At 40.6% G+C, this 23,805-nt stretch overlaps 1 protein-coding gene across 2 annotated transcripts; it reads right to left on the bottom strand.

Annotated features, from left to right (window-relative positions):
• Window positions 1–166: 166 nt before the first annotated feature.
• On the bottom strand, window positions 167–22,583 carry si:ch1073-396h14.1 (disintegrin and metalloproteinase domain-containing protein 10). 2 transcript variants are annotated; one of them, XM_058639460.1, is made up of 15 exons: window positions 22,341–22,583; window positions 20,224–20,371; window positions 20,004–20,122; window positions 19,563–19,718; window positions 15,615–15,700; window positions 14,785–14,907; window positions 12,629–12,721; window positions 12,280–12,448; window positions 8,509–8,672; window positions 6,398–6,569; window positions 6,083–6,227; window positions 4,775–4,958; window positions 2,813–2,912; window positions 1,287–1,507; window positions 167–880 (listed from the first exon to the last, which is right to left on the bottom strand). In XM_058639460.1, the coding sequence occupies exons 1-15, from the start codon at window positions 22,399–22,401 to the stop codon at window positions 776–778; spliced, it is 2,046 nt and encodes a 681-aa protein (XP_058495443.1). In that variant the 5' UTR covers window positions 22,402–22,583; the 3' UTR covers window positions 167–775. The 2 variants fall into 2 exon arrangements, with proteins under 2 accessions (XP_058495443.1, XP_058495445.1); XM_058639462.1 differs by lacking the exon at window positions 12,629–12,721 and having other exon boundaries at window positions 12,284–12,323.
• Window positions 22,584–23,805: the final 1,222 nt, after the last annotated feature.

Genomic DNA, 23,805 nt, shown 5'->3' with positions numbered 1-23,805 from the left:
AGAAATGTGTGAATGTGTCTTTTTACCCTAAAATCACTAGTGTTTACATTCTTTGCAACAGGATGTCTGGAAACACATAGTACACATGTAAATATACGGCAAAGCACTGATGAACAGAGTGACTTCATACTCCATCTGTAACATTTGAGTACAGATTCTTTGTATAAATGCATGTAATTACCAGTGCTAGGGTTAACAACAAAGGAGCTAGTCTGATAACTTCTGTCTGATGAATCATGGGAAGTCAGTTTTGCATTTTGCACCTTTAAGTAAAAGGAAAAATCCATATCTGCCTTTATCTCAGTGCTCTGCTAACTGTAGGTACCTTTTCATCATTTAGTCCATGTATGTTTCTTCTCTTACCCCACCTGCTTGGTCCTCCTTGCGTGTTGCACTACCACAAATACTTGTTGAGATAATAAACGTGCAAATTGTTGCTCTATTACATTAAACATGAATGCATTTTACCCCTGTTCAAACATAAAAGCCCATGACCAAAAAGGCCAAAAGACCCTGTACCTTCCCGTGAGAACACTTAAGGTTATACTGTAGTATCACTAGGATAGAAAAGTGGCTGAAACTCAACTTCAAACAAAGCTGAAACGATACAAGGTCAGAAAAAAGGGACAGTCTCACCAGTCTTTGTCAGCTGCAGGCAACATTTTTAAACAGGATTCTCCTGTGTTTGCTTTGACACTTCTCCGTCTCTGATAAATTATTCTCAATGTACTTAGATAGTTGTATTCCCAGGGAAAAAGGGATCGAAGGTCAGAGGTTACTCGAGGTCCCTGGTGTTAAGGGTCTGACTGCAGAGGCAGACAGTGCAGCCCATCACTCCAGACAGAGTCAGGATGGCCAGCAGGATGGCCCACCAATGAGCCTGTACACACACACACACACACACACACAGAAATAAAAACAATTGAATAATTGTTAAGTGAAACAGTGTAAATGTCATCGCTTTAGACACTGAGCAAAGTCTCAGTTTCACTAGTTCAGTGTTGTGTTGTAATGATAACCTGCTCAGTGCTGGTGATATTTTACAACTAACTTACCAACTAGTAATCTTCTACTTCCTTTGTTTGATAAATCAAATAACAACTTAGTCCTGCGTCCTGTGTTCCAGGCATTAGTTGTGATAGTTTGATTCAAGGTGCATTTCATTATTGTTTAATATACTAATTTGCCTGCAGAAAACATGGCATGAACTAAAGTCAGCAGTTCCCTTTAGTTCCCTGCACTTGAGTAATAACATCTTCAGCCTTCATCGTGATATTCTCCATCACCTTCATCCACTCTCCCACGTCTTCAAAGTCGTCCAAATGGAGAAAGGAGTTTTTCAGTCTTGCGATGGGGCCATCGGCATCCAGCATGCGACACACGTGGAACTTATCGCAGTAACCTTGGTTTCCAAAGCAGGGTGCACCGCCGACCAATGGCAACGTTTTCTTCTGAAAGTGGCGAGAAAGCACGGAGGACGTGGTGCTGGCACATGTCTCAGGCTTATCTGCCATGAATGGAGAAAAAAAAACAAAACAAATGAGAGCACAAGAGACAAACAATTGAAGGGATAGTTCAAGTTTTCTGAAGTTTTAAATTAAACACAGACTTCACTCAATAAAGCCTGGGATCAGGACACTCTCACTGACAGATAAAACAGATTGTCACCTAACTTAAGGCTGAACTAATAAAATCTATGCCTGATTAAAGGTCCAGTGTGTAAGATTTGGGAGGGTGGATTTGTATCAATTGAACATACTACTCAGAAATATGTATGTATAAGTGTATATATGCTTTAAAGTAAAAAATACGTTGGTTTTCACATATATGTAGATTATGTTTGTCCATGTCATTTCACACAGGAGCTGTTAATTCATACGTTCAAATCTGTTCAAATCCTTTGTCCAGATTGACCTCACTGACAAAAAGTTAGCAAAGGCGACAACAGTTAAAGACCAGCAGCTCCTGTGTCCCTGTGATTTTATTAGACGTTTGTTATGAGGCTAAAGTCTGGTTTAGTATCTGTCCCTGTGCTTTGAGTCCCAGAGTGTGAGGCAGCACACTCTGTGAAGTCAACGCTGACAATGCGTCAATGCGTCATACAAGAAAACTGAACTATCTTTAACAACTGACCCATTGACACTGATTCTTATATTAAAGTGTAGTAAGAGTAAGGTGAAAACCAGTGTGTATGTGTATCTTGTAATGTTATTTGTTGTTGTGATCCAGGTGCAAACCTTCACAGATAGTATTGTGCTCAACATTCTGCCTCTCTCTGGTCAAAAACCAGCTACTGCATTACAAATTTTGCCATTGGCTATTTAAGTCCATGATGAAATCTGGTGGTCCTCAATCCTGGTCCTGGGGACACGCTGCCCTCCATGTTTTAGATGTTTCCCTGCTCCAACACCCCTGATTCACATAGTCAGCTCATAGTCAGCTCATAACGAGCCATTCATTTGAATCAGGTGTGTTGGATCTCTTTCATTACAATCAGTGTGAGGCTCGTTGTCCCAGTCTCCTCCCCGACAATTAGACCACTCCCCCTCCCTCTGTCACTAATTTTTAAATTAAAGGCACTGGGTTGAGTTAGCTGAAGAGGAGGGGGCTTTATTTACTCTTTTAAGAGTGTAGTCACATGTCTTGCTCAATGTTATTAGCTCATCTGATGTTCCATGTACTGGTCCATCATGGCAGGGAAAACAATAATTTACAAGAGTAACCTCAGTGCAGATTGACACAGGCCGATGTTTTGGGCCTTTAAGTGTAAACACATTCCTCAGTAGTGGAGCACACATGGCTCCGTGGTTACCAGGCTGCTGGCAGCACATGTGGCACTTCTCCCTCATAGAGTCTCCTGGACAGTCGCATTGCTGCAGGTGGTGCTTCACGCACACAGACTCTGCACACTCCTGCGGAGACAACCACACACACAAACACACACACAGATATAATATATATATATATATATATATATATATGTGGATAATCTTAAGTTATGATCTTGAACTGATTTTCATTCCATATATAAACACAATATGACCTGAAGTTAAAAGACATATACACATATAGACATATACAAAAGAATATACACTGTTTGCATTGAATGATGTCCTGTAAATATGAAGTGTAAGAAGTTGGAGAGCAACTAAACATCAAATGATCTTGACTTATGTTGTTGTGCTCTGACAGTGACTCTTGTTGGGAACATTTGCAGCAGGAATAACATCACAATCATCGGCCTCCTGGATTCTATAAAAGGTCCCAGATCCATAAACACTTTTTTTTCTAAGCTTCTCATTGAACTATTTGGGGAACAAACGTTGTCCTTGCCTTCTGAGCTTTGATAAAGTCTTTTTTTTTTCATTTAGAGCTTTCTGAACACCGATGTAAATTGCACAGCTATAAAGTGCTTGTGGTGACGTACAATAAAACAATAAAGCTACTGTTTCAGGTTCCCAGGTGGCAAAGTGCCAATCATATAATATAATATTCCCTGGTGTCTCTTAATTACAAACTTTTTTACAGGTGTGTTTTGTTTTCTTTACACTAGGTTTTCAGTTCCCTGTTTCCTGTTTTATTTTGAATTTTTTCCTTCCTGTGTACCTTGTCCAGTTTTGCTTCCTTTCCTGTCTTCCCTGATTGTCTGCCCGGTCCTAATGTGTTTCACCTGTGTCCTGTTTGTCACACACCTGCGCCTGATTGTGCCTGAGTCCCCGGTGTATTTAATCTTTGTGTTTGGGTTACTTCACGTTGGTTTCTTTGGGTTGTCTGTTCAGGTCATGTCTCAGTCTCAGTGTGTTTGTGGCATTGTCCCTTTTTTGCTCCAGTTAATGTTAAATGTTTTGCCTTTTTTAAGCGTGCCTTAAAGAAGAATACTTTCTGTTAATGTTTACATATACAGGAAGGCCCAATGTTGTACTGGGTTGCCATTGTGTGACCCAATGAGACAGATACGCTTTAAAAATGTTATATTTCACTAAAACTGTTCAACACATGTGACTCGCATAAATGCGATCTCTCTGTTATAAATTTGTACAAATTGCTTATTTTCCCACAAGTTTGAGAGTCTGGACAATCAAACACATGGCATTGGGAAACAGGGAAACTCTGCTTCACAGATGTGGTTTTATTTATTTATTTTATCTTCACATGACAATAATAAAATAAAGGTGGAGTCTGATGTGAAAATGGGATTTTGGCTTATTTGCCTGTTGAACTATTAACGGTACTTTAACAAAGACAACAATGTGGATATGCACCTCTGAGAGTGATATCATGTGATGAAGCAACGTTTCACTGCTGTAATAAATCACTTGTCTCTCCAGCCTCAAGGACAGTTTATCTGTATGTTACAGACATTGATTTAACGTTAATGTTGTCACACATGTTGTTTGTTTGGTACCATGATCAGGTGGATTTCTCTACAAAAGCAGTAGTTTGGCAAATCAGCTGGATCATGACAGATATTCAGCTTTAGGATTTCACATTGGAGGTCCATTACCCACTGCCAGGGGGCTATGAAAAGTTTCCAGATTCATAAAGTCAAGAACACTATTAGAAACTCGGGTACAGTTTGGTGAAACCTGAAACTCAGTGAGAAACACTAGCTGCACCTCATTGTCAGATTGGTTTGTGAACTGATGTTACCATGGTCAAAAATAGACGGCAACACTTAAAGTATTGTTGGAAATTACTTCTTCACTTTTTCCCCTCACTGTTGGAGTTAAACATGTTGAGTCCCACTGTTGTGAGCTAAATGTAGTGGCCTCACCCCATTCAAGCAGACACGCGTGCCCTCGCTGCAGACGGTCAGGTTTTCCTTGGCCTCTGGTTCAGGGCAGAGCGGGGAAAGGCCTGAACACACACTCTCTCTCAAACAGTCTGTCTCCTCATCACACGTCTGATCGGCCGACTTAAAGCCACAGTCCTGACCACAGCACAGGCCCTGACTCGGACTGATGGATGAATGTAAAAAGACATACACACAGTCAGGTTGATAGATGCAGTTCACAAAGAGGCCACGTGCGCTGGAATAACAGGAACTGTTGAAATGGAATAATGGCCCCATTCAGACCTGCTAATAACATCCGTCCTCAGTGAGCTGATCACATGCAGACCACCTCACATAGGACTGATCAGATTTGGGGTCCCCTCACTTTCTGCAAATACACACTGACGTCATGAGTCTGGATGTACAAATGTGTCCTCTGTCGGCATGTTTGTGTGTGTTTGTGCATGAGTGACAGAGAGACAGAGACATGAGGAACTCGAGTGAATCAAGTTGAAATAAGAATGAAATAAGTACAAAAATAATAATATGATGATGATTGGTGTAAATGTTGTGGCAGTAGCAGCAAATAAATTAACATGAGTGCTGATTAGTGTAACCACCCCCCCCCCCCAAAAAAAATTGCATTCTTTCAAAAGTGTTTTTTTTTTAAATGTTGTTATAGTGGGTTATTGACCGAGGAAAAGAAACCTGAGAACCTCCATTTCAAATCTTTTTTTTTTTAGCGTTGAAAGCAAAGAGAGCTGGGAGTTTTTTCCTGAGACATCAGACAGAGCAACAACAATACTGTATCTTCTGTGAATGAAAGGACAGCAACTGAGGAGGAAGTCTCTGATCCATCTTGAGGACAGACTACATTCACGCAGCTCCTGAATGTGGCAGCATGCGTCATCAAACCACCTCTGAACGTGGTTTCTGTGATCTGTGAACATTCCATGAGTCAATTACATGACTGTGTACTTTACAAACTGTGTCCTGGCCTTCAATAGGCCTCTGGAAATGGCAGCACTGGTATTTTCATCTACAAAGTCAAAGTGACTGATATCTCAGTAACATATTATTATTTAACTGGTATAACTCCCTCTCCATTAATTGGTTGCTCTACCTGGTTTCTCTGAGGTTGGTAGAGCAGCCTATTGGACATAGGATAAGACATAGGAGAAGTCTTTTATGATTTTAAATGTGCTCTGTTGAAACATTTCTTGTGCTAACTTGTCCAGGTCTTCCTCTCCAGGGACGTCATTCCTGAATCCTGGTTAAATCAATACAAACATGGATTGTGCACAGTACCTGCAGTGTTTGCCAGGCTTGAGGTGACACTGAACTCCGACAGGTTCTATAGCGCTGTAGCAGCAGTGGTCTGTGTCGTCGTGTCCAACATCACATTCTTCATCTCCCTCCACAATGTGGTTTCCACAGATGGGCTGATCACTGACTGCAACCCCCCACAAAAAAAAGATCAAGCATGCAGATAAATACACACATATTTATATGCACACGTAACGTGAACGTCAAGACAAATTATAAGTATTTACAGTGACCAGGGATGAACAGTGTAAACATTTGGCCCCAATGTGCACATGCGGGTGCCCTTTGCCTCCTCACCCACAAAGCAGTCGTCTTTCTTTAGCCCGAGGGTCTTGCTGATGTGTTTGATGCTGCAGTGGGAGAATTTGTCGTTGTTTTCACGCACCCCATCTGTAGCCTGAGGGAACATCAGGTACTTGCCTTTACCACCAGCGGAACCAAGATCCCCACAGTTAGAGCCCTCGTCGTGCTGAAACGCACAAAATATCAGAAATCAACTGTCAGTGTTTTCTCTGAGTGAACGTAAAAGTAAAGCATTTGTGTTCAGAGCATTCAGCTGCAGACAGAGACACAAAAACACACATTGTTACAAACAAATGTTAAGGGTAGGAAAACAAGCGCCATGTCATTGCCTTGAGTAATGTTTCTCTGTGTTGAAGTATAAGTAATGTCAGTACAATATGTAAAATATTATTTATTTTAATTCAAACTAGAGCTAAAAGAAATACTGATTATTTTGACTATCTTTATTAACAAGTGAATTTAGAAGCAATTGGTTAATTCACTGTTTTAAAAGATGACAAATATTTAGTTCCATTCATTTCAATGTGAGGATTTTCTGTTTTTATTTTTACATCCCCATCCCAGGTTTTTGGAATTTTGTCAAGTTATTACATATAATTCTGGAAAATTAACATTTAAACAGTCTTAAAGAGAGTTAAAAACCTGTAAGAGAATTAAATACTGTATAAAACTACAAATGTGTGTTCATTAAAAAAGGTCCAAATATTGCACACTGAGTGGAAGGAAGCTGCTGTGACTCTGTGTATCACCATATCAATGAAAACTAAATGCTATGATAGAAAGCAGCAGCAGCAACAACAAGGACTGAAAAAGGTTCATTTCCATTTTTCTTTTCATCTGAGCAGAAAGCTGATATACAGTTTACGGTTCAAAAAGCAGTTATGTAAATCTATAGGTGGAAAGGGGAAGTGGGCCAAAGGGCACAGCATCTCTTTCTTCCCAGAATGAATTCCACGTCAGAGCCCACTCCTCTCTCTCTCTGTGCTCCACCATGTCAGCCACAAATCTCAGGTGAAGCATGTTTTCTAATCTCTTCATGTTCTTCTTCATTCCACATTTTGTCCAGCCTGGAAACAATGAGACATGCCTGACACAGGAGCTTGGATACTCGGCTTTAGCGGGACAACTTACTGCAGTTTAACCTATAAAAAGCCTGCGTGGACTGAACATAGCAGAACTAATCTGCTCAGGAACAGTGGGCTCCTCAGTCTGTGCAAGTGTGAATAACTCTGGGACAGAGTGGAACGAGCTGCTGGCATTTCAGGCAGCGGGAGAAAGGTTGCAGATGTTTGCAGCTGTCACTCACGGAGAGAGGTGCACCCCTTTTTTGTGAATGCATAAATAGTTTGTTGATAAGGCCGGACTGGAGGAGGCTTTGAGACTTGAACCAGAACCAGAGGAAACAAGCATGGAGAGAGGGAGAAATCAGAGGTCCTCCTCTTTCTTTATTTAAGATTATCCAGTGAGAGCGATCCAAGGATCCACATTTAAATACTACACTGAGCTCAACACTAAATACAAATACAGCAATGCTGTTATTATCTCTTTCTCTTTTTTATTGAGGTTTTGCTTTAATGTTGATCTGCGATGTCCAATCACAGCACCATCTGTTTTTTACAGTTATGAGGTCATATTGTAAGTCTATAACTAATATGCTTGGCGAAATAAAGGCATTCAAGACATTTCCTCTTCCTCACGGCCAAAGGGAGTGACTATGTGTTAAATGCTGTATGCATGAATATGGAGAATTTGGAGCTTATCTTTCAAGAAGTTTTAATAGGTTTTTAAAGAGTAATACACTTCGATGAGCTGCTAATACTCAACAAATAAAATCCACCACTGAAACAATTTGTATCATTGGTTTTGAACAGTAAACCCCTCTTATAAGTGCAAAGACTTGATTTTATTCCAGCCAAATGATAAGAATATAGAACACACAATGTGGTCATAATCTAATGATTCCATCATGGCCGCTGTTATATTGTTCCAGAGTTATATTCACTTTACTTTACTTTTTCATTAACGTAACCTTTTTTTAGGGGCTGCATTGTGTACAGAGTAGCATTTGAGGATGAAGAGGGTGATGTAGTGAGACGGCAACTGACCGGAGCTCCCAGGCTGTGGCCGAGTTCATGAGCAAAGGTGAGCTGGACAAGACGAGGAGGCAGGACCTGTCCATAATTCTGAACCGTGACCAGACCAGTGTTCAGGGTGGACATCCGGCCGTTACGGAGTGTGGTGTATTTTGAACATATTCCTCCCCAGTTACCTGAAGAAAATAATAAATATAAAAAGTTAAGTGAACAATGCATAGAATGAATTGCCACAGGTTGTGCAAGCTGTATATTATTGATTATAGTTTATTTAAAGGACTGGTTCTACATTTATTTTGACTCCCAATATGATACAAAACACTGTGTTATAAATGACAGCAGGAGAATAAACTCTTTCTTTGGATGAGGGTCATTTCAAGTGTGGTCAGTGACATTAAGCTGCTCCACAGAATGATGAGGAAACTCCAGCTGTAAATGCTTTCTGCTTATTTCCTAAGATATCATGTGTTTGTTTGACATAAGAAAACTGTTCTGTATGTGTGGACTGTTTACTCTGAATAGTGTAATATTATATTGATATATAGTGATGTATAGACAATTACATCCCATATATGATGACTGAATTACTGCCCAGCCCTGTAGTGTACATTTATTAATAAATCAGTCCTCTATTTATTACTTTTAACTTATCATCAGTAGAACTTGTGAAAAGGGCAAATTTGTAGACAATGTGACATTTATGATCATTTTGATTGCCATTCCTGTAACTCCTAATATTATTTTGAATAGGCAAATCAGCCATTTGACAACTTAAGTAAAAGGATGGAAGTAATCCTGTATTCAGTATTAGGCAACCTTAAAACAATTTCACTTACATAAATCTGTATTGACACAGTGTAAACCATATAGATACAGTATGGTTGCATAACCAACAGTGTGCTACTGTAGATTCCTACAATTAACTGTGGTGTTATTGACCTGTGAGGCCACAGGGTTGAGGAGGTGCAGACAGACAGAAGCTGCTGAGCTCCTTAAGTTTCATCATCAGCATGCACACGGCAGCATTTTGGGCCCCAATAGTGAAGTTTGCTTTTGGGTTTACATAATGTCGCTGATAACCGTTCCCATTATTACAAACAGCTGGCAACATTCACATGGATGGCCAGGCAGGGATACGCCATCTTTACGTAACACCACATCTACAGCACCACCGTTTTTTTTTGAGTGGGGGGAGGCTTTGAGCCTGGTGAGGTGCACGTCTGTTACATAGATTCAGAGCCGTTTCAGATAAATCTGAGTTCACTCTGTGTCACTGAGAACGGTGGGAACCGGCCGCGGCATCTGCTTCTCTCACTGGCATGTTTTTGTTACACAGTAGGAATTAGTGTGACGTCCAGGAACTATGACGAACAGTCAGGGGTCGAAAAAAAAACAGCAAACAAAAGAGTCCCCTATCTGTGGTGTTGCAGAAACAGTGAGGATAGTGTGAGGATCAGGTAAAAACACAGTAACATGGGACTGTGTTATCCCTCTGTTTTTGATTTCACTTGATGGCTTTGTGCAAGAAATGGGGAAAAAGTATTTTGAAGCACGAGAGGAAAATGAGACAAACTGTCTTCACAATTAAGGCTGGTCCCTGTGAAAAGCCAAAAGAGTGTGGTTTATGTTCTATGAACAGCCAAGCAAGACTCCCCCTTCTGGATGCATTTCTGAAGCATTCCCCGCTTTTGACCTAAAATGGCCCCCTGATGGGATGTTCAAGGAGCTGAGGTTCCTAGAAAGAGCATTTCTTTGGAGGCTGTGTTGTGTTTTTTGGCAGGGTGTGCAGCAGAGGGGGCGTTATTTGCTCCCAAATGCTGGTATTAATACACTGGAGCATTTCCAGAATGTCTAGCGACAGCACCTCCTCTCCCAACCTGATGATCTACACTTTGTTTTATTGAACAGTTTAGCATTAACCTCAAAGTCTTCTGTGGTACTAAAGCTTTAGTGTTGTGTCCCTTGGCTGTAATTCAATCTTGATTAAGGTTTAAAGGTCCAACATGCAACATTCTACCTGATAAAAAAACAGAAAATAAATACGTAGTAGAGTATTGATGTCTTTTTTGTGTTTTTATTGAGCTTCTGTTTTGGTGGTTGGTCCAACAGTTGCATGTGCATACCACAAACTTTAGACACTAAATATAATATATATTAAAATGACCTCCAAGTTTACTCCAAGAATGATAAAGGCCCTGAGTTCATGACATGAACGACGTGTATCTCCTGATTACAAGTTCTTGAGTTCCACTGAGTGCAGCAATACAAAGTCATTCAAAGTGTACAGCTGAAGGCAACACTCCAAATTTACTTATATTTGTGATCTACGAGACACAAAGAGACTCCAAAATGATTTAGTGCTAGCTCTTCTCCACCTGGACCTGTAAGTTACTGGATGCACATTACGTGGCATGTTTTTATTGGCGAGTAGCTTTTGTTTTGGTCTGACATACGCGCTGCGCTCAACCACAAGACTGCTGGCAATCTAGTATTACAAGTTGGGCCTGTAATATAAATCTGGGCCCACAAAACAAACATATATCTTTTATAGTAGTTGTGCTATTAGCCCGTGTTGTGGTCTGACTACAAAACAAACATATAACTGTTAACAGAACATTTTTATCCTGATGGAAAGTCAATGAAAGTCAATGACCCACAACCATCCTGTTAGCAGTCCTTCTATTGAAAAACAACAAGCTGCAATCACCAAAAAAACGACGTTGGTGAAATACGGGGATAACCTGTTGTTGTGCTCAAGGTCTCCTTGGAAAACACAGGGACACTTCATCAATTCCAGTTATAGTCTAAGCCCACCTCCCAACAACACAAAACATATTGTGTGGAAAATTACCATCTGTTTTTCAATTAGTCTCCATAGTGAAAAAGCTCCAACCCCTGAACCCCCCCCCCAACCCTGCACTGACGTATGAACACACAACTTGGCGATCGAGGTTAAAGGAGGAATCTGATTGATGGGGGTTGTGGGCGACTACATGTTTGCGCACAATTCACCGGGCTGAGGCTGCAGAGGCATCAGGGGGTTTGAGTTTATGGTGCCATGATGTTTAAAAGACTCTCTGATAAGCTGGTAGAGGAGAATGACTGAGACCCTGAGGTTGACCATGACCATGTCGGGTGGGCAAACATTATCCAAGTTTACAATGAGGCAACTCATAACAATGTCACTGCCACTATGTAGCCACTGTGTGTGTCTGTGTGTGTGTGTGTTCCTCACATGAGCTGTTTCTATGGTGATCATGCTGTGGAATGCAGTCACCAATCCTCAGTAAGACGTCTTAGTGCAGGGTGTATGCATGCATGCATGTGTATGTGTGTGAGTGTGAGTCAAAGGTTCACTTCTCCCTAATCACATGTCATTGTGGTGGTCTGCTCTCACGCCCCTCAGTTCAGCCAATCAAAAGCCACGCATGAGACAATGTCACAGAAACAAGAGAGAGAAGCACCTCCCACCACAACAGTTTCCACATAATGTGTCCAACAATAATACTACACAGACAGACAGTGCCTGTAAGCACACAAGGCTAATATTAGAAGAAAATCATATTGTTTTACATAAGTTACAGCATATTAAACTAAATATTATTATATTTATTATTATTATATATTAATACGAGGACCCACTTTTTCTGTTTGCTGCCATCGCTGAACATACATATGAGGTAAAAAGTATGTGTAAATAAATTGTGCAAATTCATATTTGAAGGCCAGTGAGCCACAAAATGAGAAGCACACTTAAATGATTACTTAAACACAGCAACTTACCAACCTTGCCCTCCCAGGCGAGTCCCAGCACTCCACTGTAGTCTCTGTTAGTCAGCAGATAGGACAGACAGAAGTTGCCCCAGTTATTCTCAGAGTACAAACTCAAGAGTTTCTCAGGCCCGATGTACAGAGGAGAGAGCGGATCCTTAGTATCTTCTTCAGTTATTACCTACAGAGAGAAATTGAGAATGTGTTTAGTTTTGTAGCTCAGCGTTTGGTCCTGGTTTGATTCTCACCAATAGACATCTATCAGACTAACCTAATTATCTCAGTACATGGAGTTATGACTTAACTGCATCTGAAAATTCAAAGATTACGAACAGTTGTGTTGGACATAGAAAGATCTTACAGTTAGGGATTTGACTTTGAAGTTGATGAGCTTGATTCCATTAAAGTCCACCTTGTCGAAAATATCATTCACAGCTTGCATATACGAGGCGACCTGAGGATGACACCAGCGTATGTGGGAAAACATGCCGATATATTGTTAATAACATCTACTGTTTCTCTGCAGAGGATGTGTTTGGTGACATGAAACAACACAATGACACTCACAAAATAGAAATTCATCATGTCATATTTTTGAGAAAGTACTTGACCCGATGTGAACACCTTCTCTTCTAGTGCCCAGATTTACATCTTTGCCCATTTCCTGCTCATGATCCATAACAGGAACATATCAGGTAAACCTTAGAGAGAGTTTATCCACAGGGTGTTTATATACGGGGGTTCGGTCAAGCACGTGAAAACCAGTCATGTGCACAGGTTTTAGTCTCTATAGCTGGAGTTGAACATAGAGGGGAACCTACTCATCTATTTACACTTAAAGATCACATGACGGCCTCACTTACGACATATTTCCTCACCCGCTGCAACAAAGGTCTGGCACTGAACCAGGGACAACAATAACAAGCGTGAGTGTTTATGTTGGAAAGAATCTGAGGAAGGTTGGAGGAGGTGATGAGAGGACAGACAGCAGGAGCGAAGCTGGAGAGAATAACAGTGAAGGTCAAACTTACTTTTTGACTGACCTTTATCTGTTTCTTTGACACAATCAAACATCCTTAATCTTATCATTTCATTGCAAACATGGAATGCAGTAGCACATACTGGTTTTTGGTTTCAATTAAGGTAAAGTTAAATGGTAATTATACAGTATTAAAGTTGCATCACTTCATTGTCATATTATACAGTATATGTGGCTAAACTCAATATCCGAGCAGCACCCTGTGTGACCGCTAACCAAAATTACAAAAAGTTTTGTTCAGACAAAGAAACTTCAGCACAGACAGACGCCTAGATCACTATTACGTTGCTTATTGCATTGTAAGTGCACCAGCAGGCAGGCAGCTGTCAACACAGTGGGCCCTAATCTACGTCTGCGGCTGAGTGACAAGCATGCACGACACAAGTATATGGTTTCAGACTGACCAACATGTGATTTTCCTGCATGACGATACTCATCTGCGTGCCCATGGGCATGTTGGTCAATAACAGGTGCCTGGTTGGCACTTTGGTATCTTAGGACACTGGAAACTTAGTCAACAAAGTCAACTATACAAGTTTTTCACTGCATATTATCGAGATTGTAAGATGTGCTTATATTTGCACTTTTCTCAGGGGGAGGCGTTTCCTCTGCAAAGACGTCTTTGCTCTTACTTTGCAGGAAAGTCTACATTTGAACAGAAATCTGCTAAAGTACAAGTACAATTGGCTTTCAAAGGTAGTGGGAGAAAGTATTTCCCAATGTGATGATCAACTGCAAGGCTGACTAGCAACTCTTTTAAGATGTTCGTCTGGCAGAAATACTGTTTTTTTTTTTACAGTAAGTGAGTTTTGCAGCTCACTTACTGTAAGTTCAAATGTCAATGTTAATTTTGTATTTGACCTCCCATCAACATGTCTACCATCTAACATCCACCTAACATTTTTATGTGAGTTGTTTCTTTCTGGAGCAATTGGATGCAGCAGAGAGAGTCCAGCTCCGTGCCAGGCCTGTACATCTGGCATATTTAGCCAAATGTCTGCACATGTTCTTGAAGAAGAAGAGGGTTCTCAACCTCTACTCCTCCACTGTGAGCAATGCCATGACAGCTGTGTGAATCTGAGCAGGGCCATATTAAGAATCCCAGCAGCAACAGCTTAGTCCTTCTTCCTATGTACAAACATTAGTGTTGGTCATTTTGGGAAACACAGTGCAAAACAACCTTTTATTAAACACCAATCTAGTTCTAAGCATGGGTTGCAGGATGGACTCTATTTGAGGAACCACTATGTTTCACTGCCAAACATTTTCACTTGTTTTATCAAATAAATCGGATGAACTTTGGTTCCCCACGTTCCCCACGTTCAGACATGGGTTTGTAAATAAATAATATGTTGCCCAACCATCAGCCAAGAAAATCCTGTTGTGTTCTGAGGCTCCTGCTGGATTTTCCATGACACTACACATGCTCCAGTGTGTCATAATACGACATTTGAAGACAAAAGATTTGAATGAATCACCTGAGCCACAACAGCTTCCACTGACTTGAACTTCTTGTAGTAGAGATGGTCAACATGGAGGTGAAGCAGGCAGCTGGTCTTTGACTCATCAACTGTTCTCCTGGACCGGCTCGCTGGAGCCTCCTGTGGGTGAAAACTGAACTGACATAAATAGGAATGACAGAGTCTAGTCTATTAGCAGAGAGATTTATGATAACGTCACCAGGATGTCCAAAAGTATCTTATATATATCAATATATTAAAGAATAATTTGCCCTTCCTTTGCTGGTGGGAAATCATCAAGCACATTAGAGTATTCTGTGTGACAGCAGGCAGGGACTGGAACATAGCTCGGACATTCCACTGGGAACAACATCTGTTCAGACCATTTCATGTTTGTACAGTGGAAATGATCTCCACCAACAGGCATGTTTCCCAAAATGAACCCATACAATTGTCCAGATAGCCACCGTTGACAATAGACATCGGAACCACCACCTTATTGGTCAAAAGTGAACAACAATACAGATATGGCAGATGTTTATTCCATCATACGCGGTTTTATAATTTCTTCACAACACACGCAAACTCTTTGTTGACGAAGTTTCGAAAGTCTCCAAGCTGTCGTCTCACACATAATTCTTTGATTTTTCATCGCTGTTGGTGACTCAACCAACTAAAGTAAAAGTGGCTGGTTGACTAACTGGCCTTATAAATAGGGTCAATCTATTTCCTGGTTTGTAGTGATTTGACTGTAAAGGGAACTGAAGGGTAGATCTTTTTAAAGAAAGGGAAATATAAAAAGAAAGTAGGGCAGAGTGAGCATTAGTGTATTTGTGTGTGTTTCTTACGTCACTGGGTCTGAGGCTCTGAGCAAGGACCCTTAGATGCTCTGCACCGCAGAATCCATTGGAGTTTGATCCCATGGGTGGCAGGACTGCACAAAAACAAACAGTCACTCCGAATATATAGTACATATACACAATCTGAATATTCAAACACGCGCAAAGATGCTAAATGAACCACGACACATTCAAATCAATTCCGTCATGAGTAAGTTTGTGCCTGGACATGCGCGAGGTCTGTTGGGGTCCACATGACATCCATTTTGTCATCCACCCATTGTCCGTGTTGTCCGTTGGACTGTGTTGTGTGTGTCTGGAGTCAGAGACATGAGCCCACTTTTGATAAGAAGCTGTGATACAGTAGGTGCTGTGAGAGATTTCGACTTTGCTGGAACAAAATCCTTGTCCTGTGATTTGCAACACCTCTGGGATGACTGAGGTTGATGCAACAGTGCTGAGATTGCAGTCATGATTGGCAGTGCATTTGCATAAACTGGCTCATTGTGTTGCAGTGGAAAAGTCAGAGAATTACCCAAAAGTATGAGAAGCCGCGGAGAATTCATTGCACAAGAGTGCATGAGGTTTATGGTGAGGAGCTGTGGGAAATCTAGAAATAGGGAGTGAAAATATCTTTCTTTTAATTATCCCCCATCAAGCTAAAAATAATAAAAGTTCTTTGTTTATAGCTACGACTAATGGAAAACCAACTATGTGAATTAAGAAAAAGTGGCTTTAGTTTCCGCACTATGATGTCACATGACATAATTAATCAGTTTCATGTGTTATTTGCAGCAAAGAGCAAGTGACAGAATCAGGCAATGTTTTGCCACTTTACCAGTGACCCATAATAACTTCTGTGTGTGTGTGTGTGTGTGTGTGCACCACCAAGGAGAGAAGGAGAAGACAACATGTGATGGGATCACACCATTCAGCAAAACTGTTCCAGCCAATCACAAACCTGCAATTCAATCTATACATGGCATGAGCGCGGAGTGGACTGTGTGGGGGTGGATGGAGGCCTAAATACCGGGCGTCAACCCACTGACAGAATTATTTCCAGACCTTTCTGCTTGCCCGTGTTTGCTCTCCTCTCTCAGAGTTTGGAGCATGAATATTTCCAAGTCAGTATTTCTAAAACTTTTTTTCATTCTTTTGCCAAGTAAGGAGAGAGTGTGTGTAAGTGATCCAGATATCTCCCTGACAGTACAAACAGCTGTACGATCAGTGCAAAACCAGCCAAAAGAGAATAAAAAGATTTTCCCAAATGAAAAATTAGTGTCACATTTCACTCCAGACTCACATTCATGCAGCTGTTGAGAGTAATGTAGGAAATGCATGCCAGTGCTTCAAATCTTCCATCACAAAGCTATGAGTGGTTACAAATGGGCACCACAGCAACATAAATCAAGACAATTACCACACATGCACATATTAAAACTTGATTCAATTATATATATATAATAATATATAATATATAATAGTTACAATATAATATAGAACCTGGATTTGTGGTTTCTATAATAGGATGCTGTTGTCTAAATACTCTATAAATGTCCCTTCAGTCATGTCAAGTGTTCTCCAAGTGCATTTGTATTTTGGCTTAGGTGATGCTGTGGTTTTTGGCACTGCCTTAAAAGGCCCCACTGGTTTGTTCCAGTGCAAAATAATGCCCAAATTGTATAAAATGTATCTGTAAATCATAGAATTTCCCTCCTGTACAAAATAATGTGTGCACACGTACAAGTAAGAAATGCACTGAAGTTACTCTGATGGATCCGCTGACTCTGATCCACCCATCATCAACACAATGTACATGCTTGGTATTGGATAGAAATAGATATCGTCTATCATCACAAGTTAAACTGCATAGTGTGATCGTAAGAAACAAAACAAAAAATATGGATGCCAAAATCTTCAAAGAAAGTGAAATAGACCAGAGCAATATGTGTAACAAATGCATGGCTGTTTCTCAGGCACTAATATTAAAAATTGTGAAAATTGTGAAGATGAGTAATTTTCTTGCAATATTACTATTTCTCAACCCCCCCGTGTTTGTGTGATATAATTTGGCAAAATGCCACGAAGAATCGACGTCTAAAGAATAAATTACACAGGATTTGTCAGAGTGCGAAACACAGATGAAACCCCCCATTTAATGTTTTATAGAGATGTGCCAAAAGAATGCTGAAGGAAGTTGTAAAAGTAATTACTCATTGGTTCTCTCGCTGATGTCGTCCACAGCACGACAAGGAAGCAATTAATCGTTTCGATTGTGTCTGGTGAAGTATGATTTATGCTCGGGAAATGTGAGCTTAATGGTCAACCTTTTATAGATGTGTGACACTTCCAAGTGAAGGTCACATGAACTCAGACACACACACAGGTTTTTGCAGCTATTGATGTCCATTTGGACCTTATCCCTAACCTTAACCGACCCACAGTTCAAATGTTTTCCTGGTTTTGGTCTGGTCCAAACAAGGTCAGTGTTTATGCCAGAAAAGCTCCTAAAGAGGTAACAAATGCAAAATAATACTTTTCCTGCCAGCCAAATTATCAAATTTCTATCTGCAAACTTGCACAAGAACGTCCGGACACAATTTCCCTGACAATTTCTGGAGTCTGCTTTTTGGCATACAAATCTCTGATTTTAAAGTTTAACAGGCTGATAATGTTTGTGGTCTGTACAGTAGTTACATCATGTTTGCTGAAAAATATGTGGGTATTGTGCGGTACAAATGTATTTGTTGTTTTGGTTCACAGATCTAATTGACATCCTTCATCCCAGGGGAACGTAAGGTGCCTCATTTAAGAAAGCCCCCAAAGGAAGTGGAAATACAGACAGGATTAGAAGCATTATGTCAGCCCTTCATGTACTTATTTACCACATTGTATGAAAGCATTGATTGTTTATTGAATTATCATCTGCCAGATCTTTCACAGTTTCCTGCAGATACGCTGGCTTGTGAATGAAGGAACAGGATGTTGCTCGTTGCAAGTCCATATGACGTAAAAATAGGGTTAAGGGAATGGCAGGGGGTTTACGGAGGAAAGGAGGAGGGCAGGCACAGTGTCTGAGGAGATGCAAGGACAAACGTGGGGGTGCTGTTGGGATTTCTTGGCACAATCTGCACCAAGTTTCCAAGAAGAGACCTTCTTGGAAATATTATTATAATACAATTGCAAATGTGCCTGAACAGCCAAGAAGAAAAAAAAGACACATCAATAGACACAAGCGCACACAATGACAGACGTGCGTACAAACCGACACAATATGAAGCCATATTTACATATTTAAATACATATTTAAACTGTGCAAGACCCTCAAATGAAACTCATGGATTTACATCTTCTTCCTCCTCTTTCCTGTTTCATCTTCATACCTCCCTGTGTACTTTACTGTAGACCCATTTCTTCTCCTCCTCCTCCTCCTCCTCCTCCTCCCTTCGTAGAAAAGTCACACCATCTCTAGTTAATCTTTTCTTTGGCCAAGGCCCATGGCGGGTCGCAGCAACCCCCCTTAAGCTCTACACAGGCCCTTCAGTGAAACCATAACTGCACTCTTACTACAAGTTAAGGGTGAGGCTAGTTCATTGACCCCATGTAACCTTCATATGAGCTAAAGCTGCAGCTGTAGATACTGTACTGTACGGTTACTGTGTGAGAGAGTACAGTGAGGATTACTAACAGGGGGCAGATGCACTCTGCTGTAGTTTGTCTTTCTTTCATCCGGAGAACTGTGAATCAAACTGTTGAGGAAGTTCTTCTTCAGCTTTCTTTTTGTGCTCTTGCAATCTTCAAAAAATGGCCAGGAAAATTCTGCAAGGTTCATACTGCAGAGATTTAGTTTTCCTTTCTTTCTTTTTTTTTTAATCCGCAAGGCAGTTTGAAGTTACAACAGAGCTTGAAAATGGCAACTTTTTCCTGCAGTGGAAAAAACAAGGGTAGTCGTCTTACCCATGTGATCCTCGTGGTAGATTATAGAGTGGTGGTCTGTGTGGTTGCTGGTGTATCTGTGAACTGGCTCTATGTGATAAGTCCCGTCGTCAGTGTGGATGGTTCCCTCAAACTGACCCTGTAACACAGAGCCATGGCACACTGAACCATGTTCACCTGCAAGACCAGGTCAAAAGAGATAACAAGTCAGAGAGGGAGAGAGAAGGGAAATAAACAGAAGGTGCGACAGACAATGTATAGATAAGGTCCTGAGAGAAATGTAAAGGTTAGAGAGGTCTGAGATACAAGAGCAACAAAGCAACAAACTGGCAGGTCATTAGGGTTTGTTCTGTTCCTCGGTTTTATCCAGATGAATATTAATTACTGTTGTATGATCATTAAGATTTCCCTTTGAATCGAATTACATCTCATTGAAGGTTATCTGTTTCCAGTTTCACCCACCTTCTAGTGTTCCTGAATATATGTGGGAAAGGTCAGCCGACGATGAACCATTCTCACTCGCCACCATGAAATCTTGGGAAAAGGCTTCTGCGTTTCGTTTCAAACGGAGGCGAAAGGTTCTGAGAGGAAACAAGCACACAGAAAGCTGTGGTCAAAGCTTTGTACTCGTGTGACAGGTTCATAAACAATGAAACAAATGTAAAGGTGATTCGGAAGTTACTTGTGAAAAGCAGGAAAGTCCAGCTGTAGTGTATGTTCCTCAGGTTGTGTGCTTCTCCTGGCTCTCAAGTGCATCTTGTGGAGATCGCCCCTGTCATATGACAAGCCCTCATGATGCTTTATGTACGGACTGATGTCACTCACAGCGTCTGCTCAAAATTAACAGAATAAAATAAAAATATTGTATTTATTTCATGGTGGCCAAGCAGCCATATGATAATAGATGCCTTCACTTCACATCTAATGGCAGAGGTCTCAAACTTGCGGGCCACGGGCCACATGCAGCCCGGCAATCACTTTCATACAGCCTGACACTTAATTTATTATATACGTATTAATTATAATTAGTTATTTCCGTATATGTTTTTATTGTGAACTATAAATTGTTCCATATCAAAACAAACACTTTTATTTAGAAATTATGTGAAATGTGATCATCCATCCATCTTCTACTGCTTTATCCTCCACAGGAGGGTCACGGGGGTGCCGTGCCAATCTCAGCTGACATAGGGCGATAGGGTACACCATGGACAGCTCGCCAGTCCATCGCAGGGCCACATATAGAGACAAACAACCATTCACTCTCACACCTATGTTAAATTTAGAGTGACCAATTTGCCTAATCCCCATATTGCAGGTTTTTGGACTGTGAGAGGAAGCTGGAGAACCCGGAGTAAACCCATGCACACACAGGGAGAACATGCAAACTCCATGCAGAAAGGCCCTTGTTCCAACCGAGGCTCAAACCCAGGTCTGATCATAAATAATATAATTTAGATTTCATTTTCTCAAAAAAACACTTGACAGGCCCCCTACTGACCAAACAAGTCTTTCAGTGGCCCATAGGTCGAGTTTGAGACCTCAGTTCTGTGAGGACACCAGACGAGAATCCTCACTTTCACCTTTAATGATGATTTGCACAGCACCTTACCTCCAGAGGTTTTAAAGTTTTAATCTTTTTTTAATTTATATTTTGTTAAGTTAAACTGTTGGTTCTTCTTTTCTCCTTTCTTTCTTTTATTGCTGGGCTGACTGGGTTCTGGAGAGACTGAAATTTCGTTCTGACCTCATGTCTTAATGTGTGTTGGTATGACAATAAAGAACTCTTGAATCTTGAATCTTGAATCATGTAGACTTGCTGCAACACCTCAATCACAAAGTCTGTTATGCTATGCTAACAACACTTCCCCAACCAACAACTTCATTACTTATTTGTTGAGTCCTAGAGATTTGAAACATAATGGAGCTCCCTTGATTTTTGTGTTGACTCATGTTCTCTTTTGTACCACCTGTGTAATTAATACTTTTTTCTTCCCGTCAAATTTTCTATTTACTCAAAAAAGCTATTCTCGTGTCTTCATAAATTTGAGCTTTCAAAAATGTACATATAGTTAAAGGAATCACCTCTACACACTTTCACATTTTTGTACAATCTGAGTTCATATTTCCAGTGAAGAAAAAGTGTTATATCTGATATACTGTATATGATTCATTGAACCTGTCCCATTCTTTGTGCTGCAGGGTTAAGCCACCACCATGCATTGTGTGCACAAACCATATTTGAAATCTAAAAAATATCCTACACAGTATAGGGTGTCACATTTCAGACAAAAATGTAAACTTTGTCTCCCTCATTTCTGATTATTTTATTAAGTGATACAGAGATGTACATAGAAGGAGCAAAACTCGACAGAACTCATTGAAAGTGCTGACAGTTAAAAAAAAAAGCATGCCCTCTCCTGTTCAAGGTGTTTACACTGACTCCCTGTTGCCCCTCCTAGGTAAATAACACATTCTTAAACCCTTAATAAACAGATGTACCCCATTTTTTTCATATATCGGTGAGTTAAGCCACATGAGCCATGAGAACTCCTGCTGCAGCACTAATGAGAAAACATATTCAGACCAGTCCAAGGAGAGAGGAGGACAGTTCACCCCTGTATTAGAGAATTACATATCACACACACACACACACACACACACACACCCACACACACACACACACACACACACACACACACACACACACACACACACACACACACACACAAATACAGAACCAGAAATAACCCACATGTGCACAGGGGGCAGTGTGAGAAAAGAGCACACAAACATTACCTGCAATCAGTTTTCGGCAGACGACCAACAACAACAGCAGCCAGTGGAGTTGAACACCCATGATGTCCTCATCGGTGTGTTGTTCCCCTTCACCCGTCACAGTTTTCGCTTTCTTCTCCTTTCTCCACTTCTGCCTCTCTTTTTCATACCTTTTCTCTTTACCTCACCCTTCAGCCTTGTACCTGTAGTCAAACACTGGTATGTGACTAATTTGGAAGTTCAAGCCAGAACTCGGCACAGGGATGTGAGCACTAACACCAGGAAGAGGCATATTCAGACTTGTTTGTGTGCAACTTATGAGTAACTTGTACTTTTTAAGGAGGTGATATAGATAGATAGATAGATAGATAGATAGATAGATAGATAGATAGATAGATAGATAGATAGATGTCCAATCTGACTGACATATTATTAGGCCATTATCTCTTTGTGCAAAGGTTGTCTAAATAGAAATTCCATTTAAAGGTCATTGATAACAAATGTTAAACTGTGAACTTTTTTTTATCCTGAAGAAGGAAAAAGCCTCCCACAGGGGTTATTATAGTCACTTGTGTGGTGGACAAATAACCAAAATGGCTCCATAAATGAGAAGGAACCAACCACAAAAAGCCCCACTGTGTCAGAGGGGTTTCTGGACAAAGTGTCATCGCGTCAGATCATTTTGAGGAACAATGACATATGAGTGTGCAATGTGACATTACATGTATGCGACCCGGAGATGAGCAAAAATGAGCCATCATATGTATGAATGTATTATTAGAGAAGAACAAAACACAGCAAGTTTGAGTTTACTGAACACAAGGATCACATTATTTTGTCATTATCTATAAATGATTTACAGTTTCACTTCCTTCCCTGGGTTAGATAACAATATGAGAATAATCAAGCAGTTTGGCAGCCTGTGATTAATGTTTCCGATCAAGAGAAGGTGAAGCGTTGCCAAATGTAGCACCACAGCACATTTTTACAGAAGCGGTATCACTCAGACCTGTGCCAAATCACTACAGCTTCTGTAAAATCACCAAAATAATTTTAACAATCTGACAAAATGATTTAAAAACAAAGATATATGGCCATGTGCTAAGGCTTTTGCAAGGTATTTTCCTTGTGAATGTCTTCTTGACCTTAAAACTGACTCTCACCTGACTCTCACTGTTAATCAGTATAGAGTTGTTTAGCTTTCAAATCACAGGGGATAATCAGGCTAAAGCAACAAAGAAGTGCCCTACTATTGTTTACTGCTCAAAAAACCTGGTCATTCTGCAATTGAATGGTATAAATGCTTTTTGCCCCCATCCGCCCCTGCTCTGCTGGTGTATATGGACAAATGCTCCCTCAGTCAGGTCTGATAATGTTGCTCGACAGAGCCAGTTTACAAATGAAGCATACACAGCATACAAATAATGTTACATCGTTTCTGTTCATGAAGACCAAACAGAGGTAGAATAATAAATCAACACAAATC

The sequence above is a fragment of the Solea solea genome, chromosome 9 (assembly GCF_958295425.1).
Source record: "Solea solea chromosome 9, fSolSol10.1, whole genome shotgun sequence".
Taxonomy (NCBI): domain Eukaryota; kingdom Metazoa; phylum Chordata; class Actinopteri; order Pleuronectiformes; family Soleidae; genus Solea; species Solea solea.
Note: the sequence above shows the minus strand (reverse complement) of the source record. Positions and strands in the feature narration are given on the sequence as shown.

What these genes read in the sequence shown, in the direction of transcription:
- si:ch1073-396h14.1 (XM_058639460.1), bottom strand. Translation starts at nt 22,401, where the DNA reads ATGGGTGTTCAACTCCACTGGCTGCTGTTGTTGTTGGTCGTCTGCCGA. An exon ending in TCAAAGTCAAATCCCTAACT is followed by an intron (nt 12,449 to 12,628) that starts GTAAGATCTTTC and finishes TTCTCTCTGTAG; the next exon opens with GTAATAACTGAAGAAGATAC. An exon ending in AAGCCTGGCAAACACTGCAG is followed by an intron (nt 4,959 to 6,082) that starts GTACTGTGCACA and finishes TTCATCCATCAG; the next exon opens with TCCGAGTCAGGGCCTGTGCT.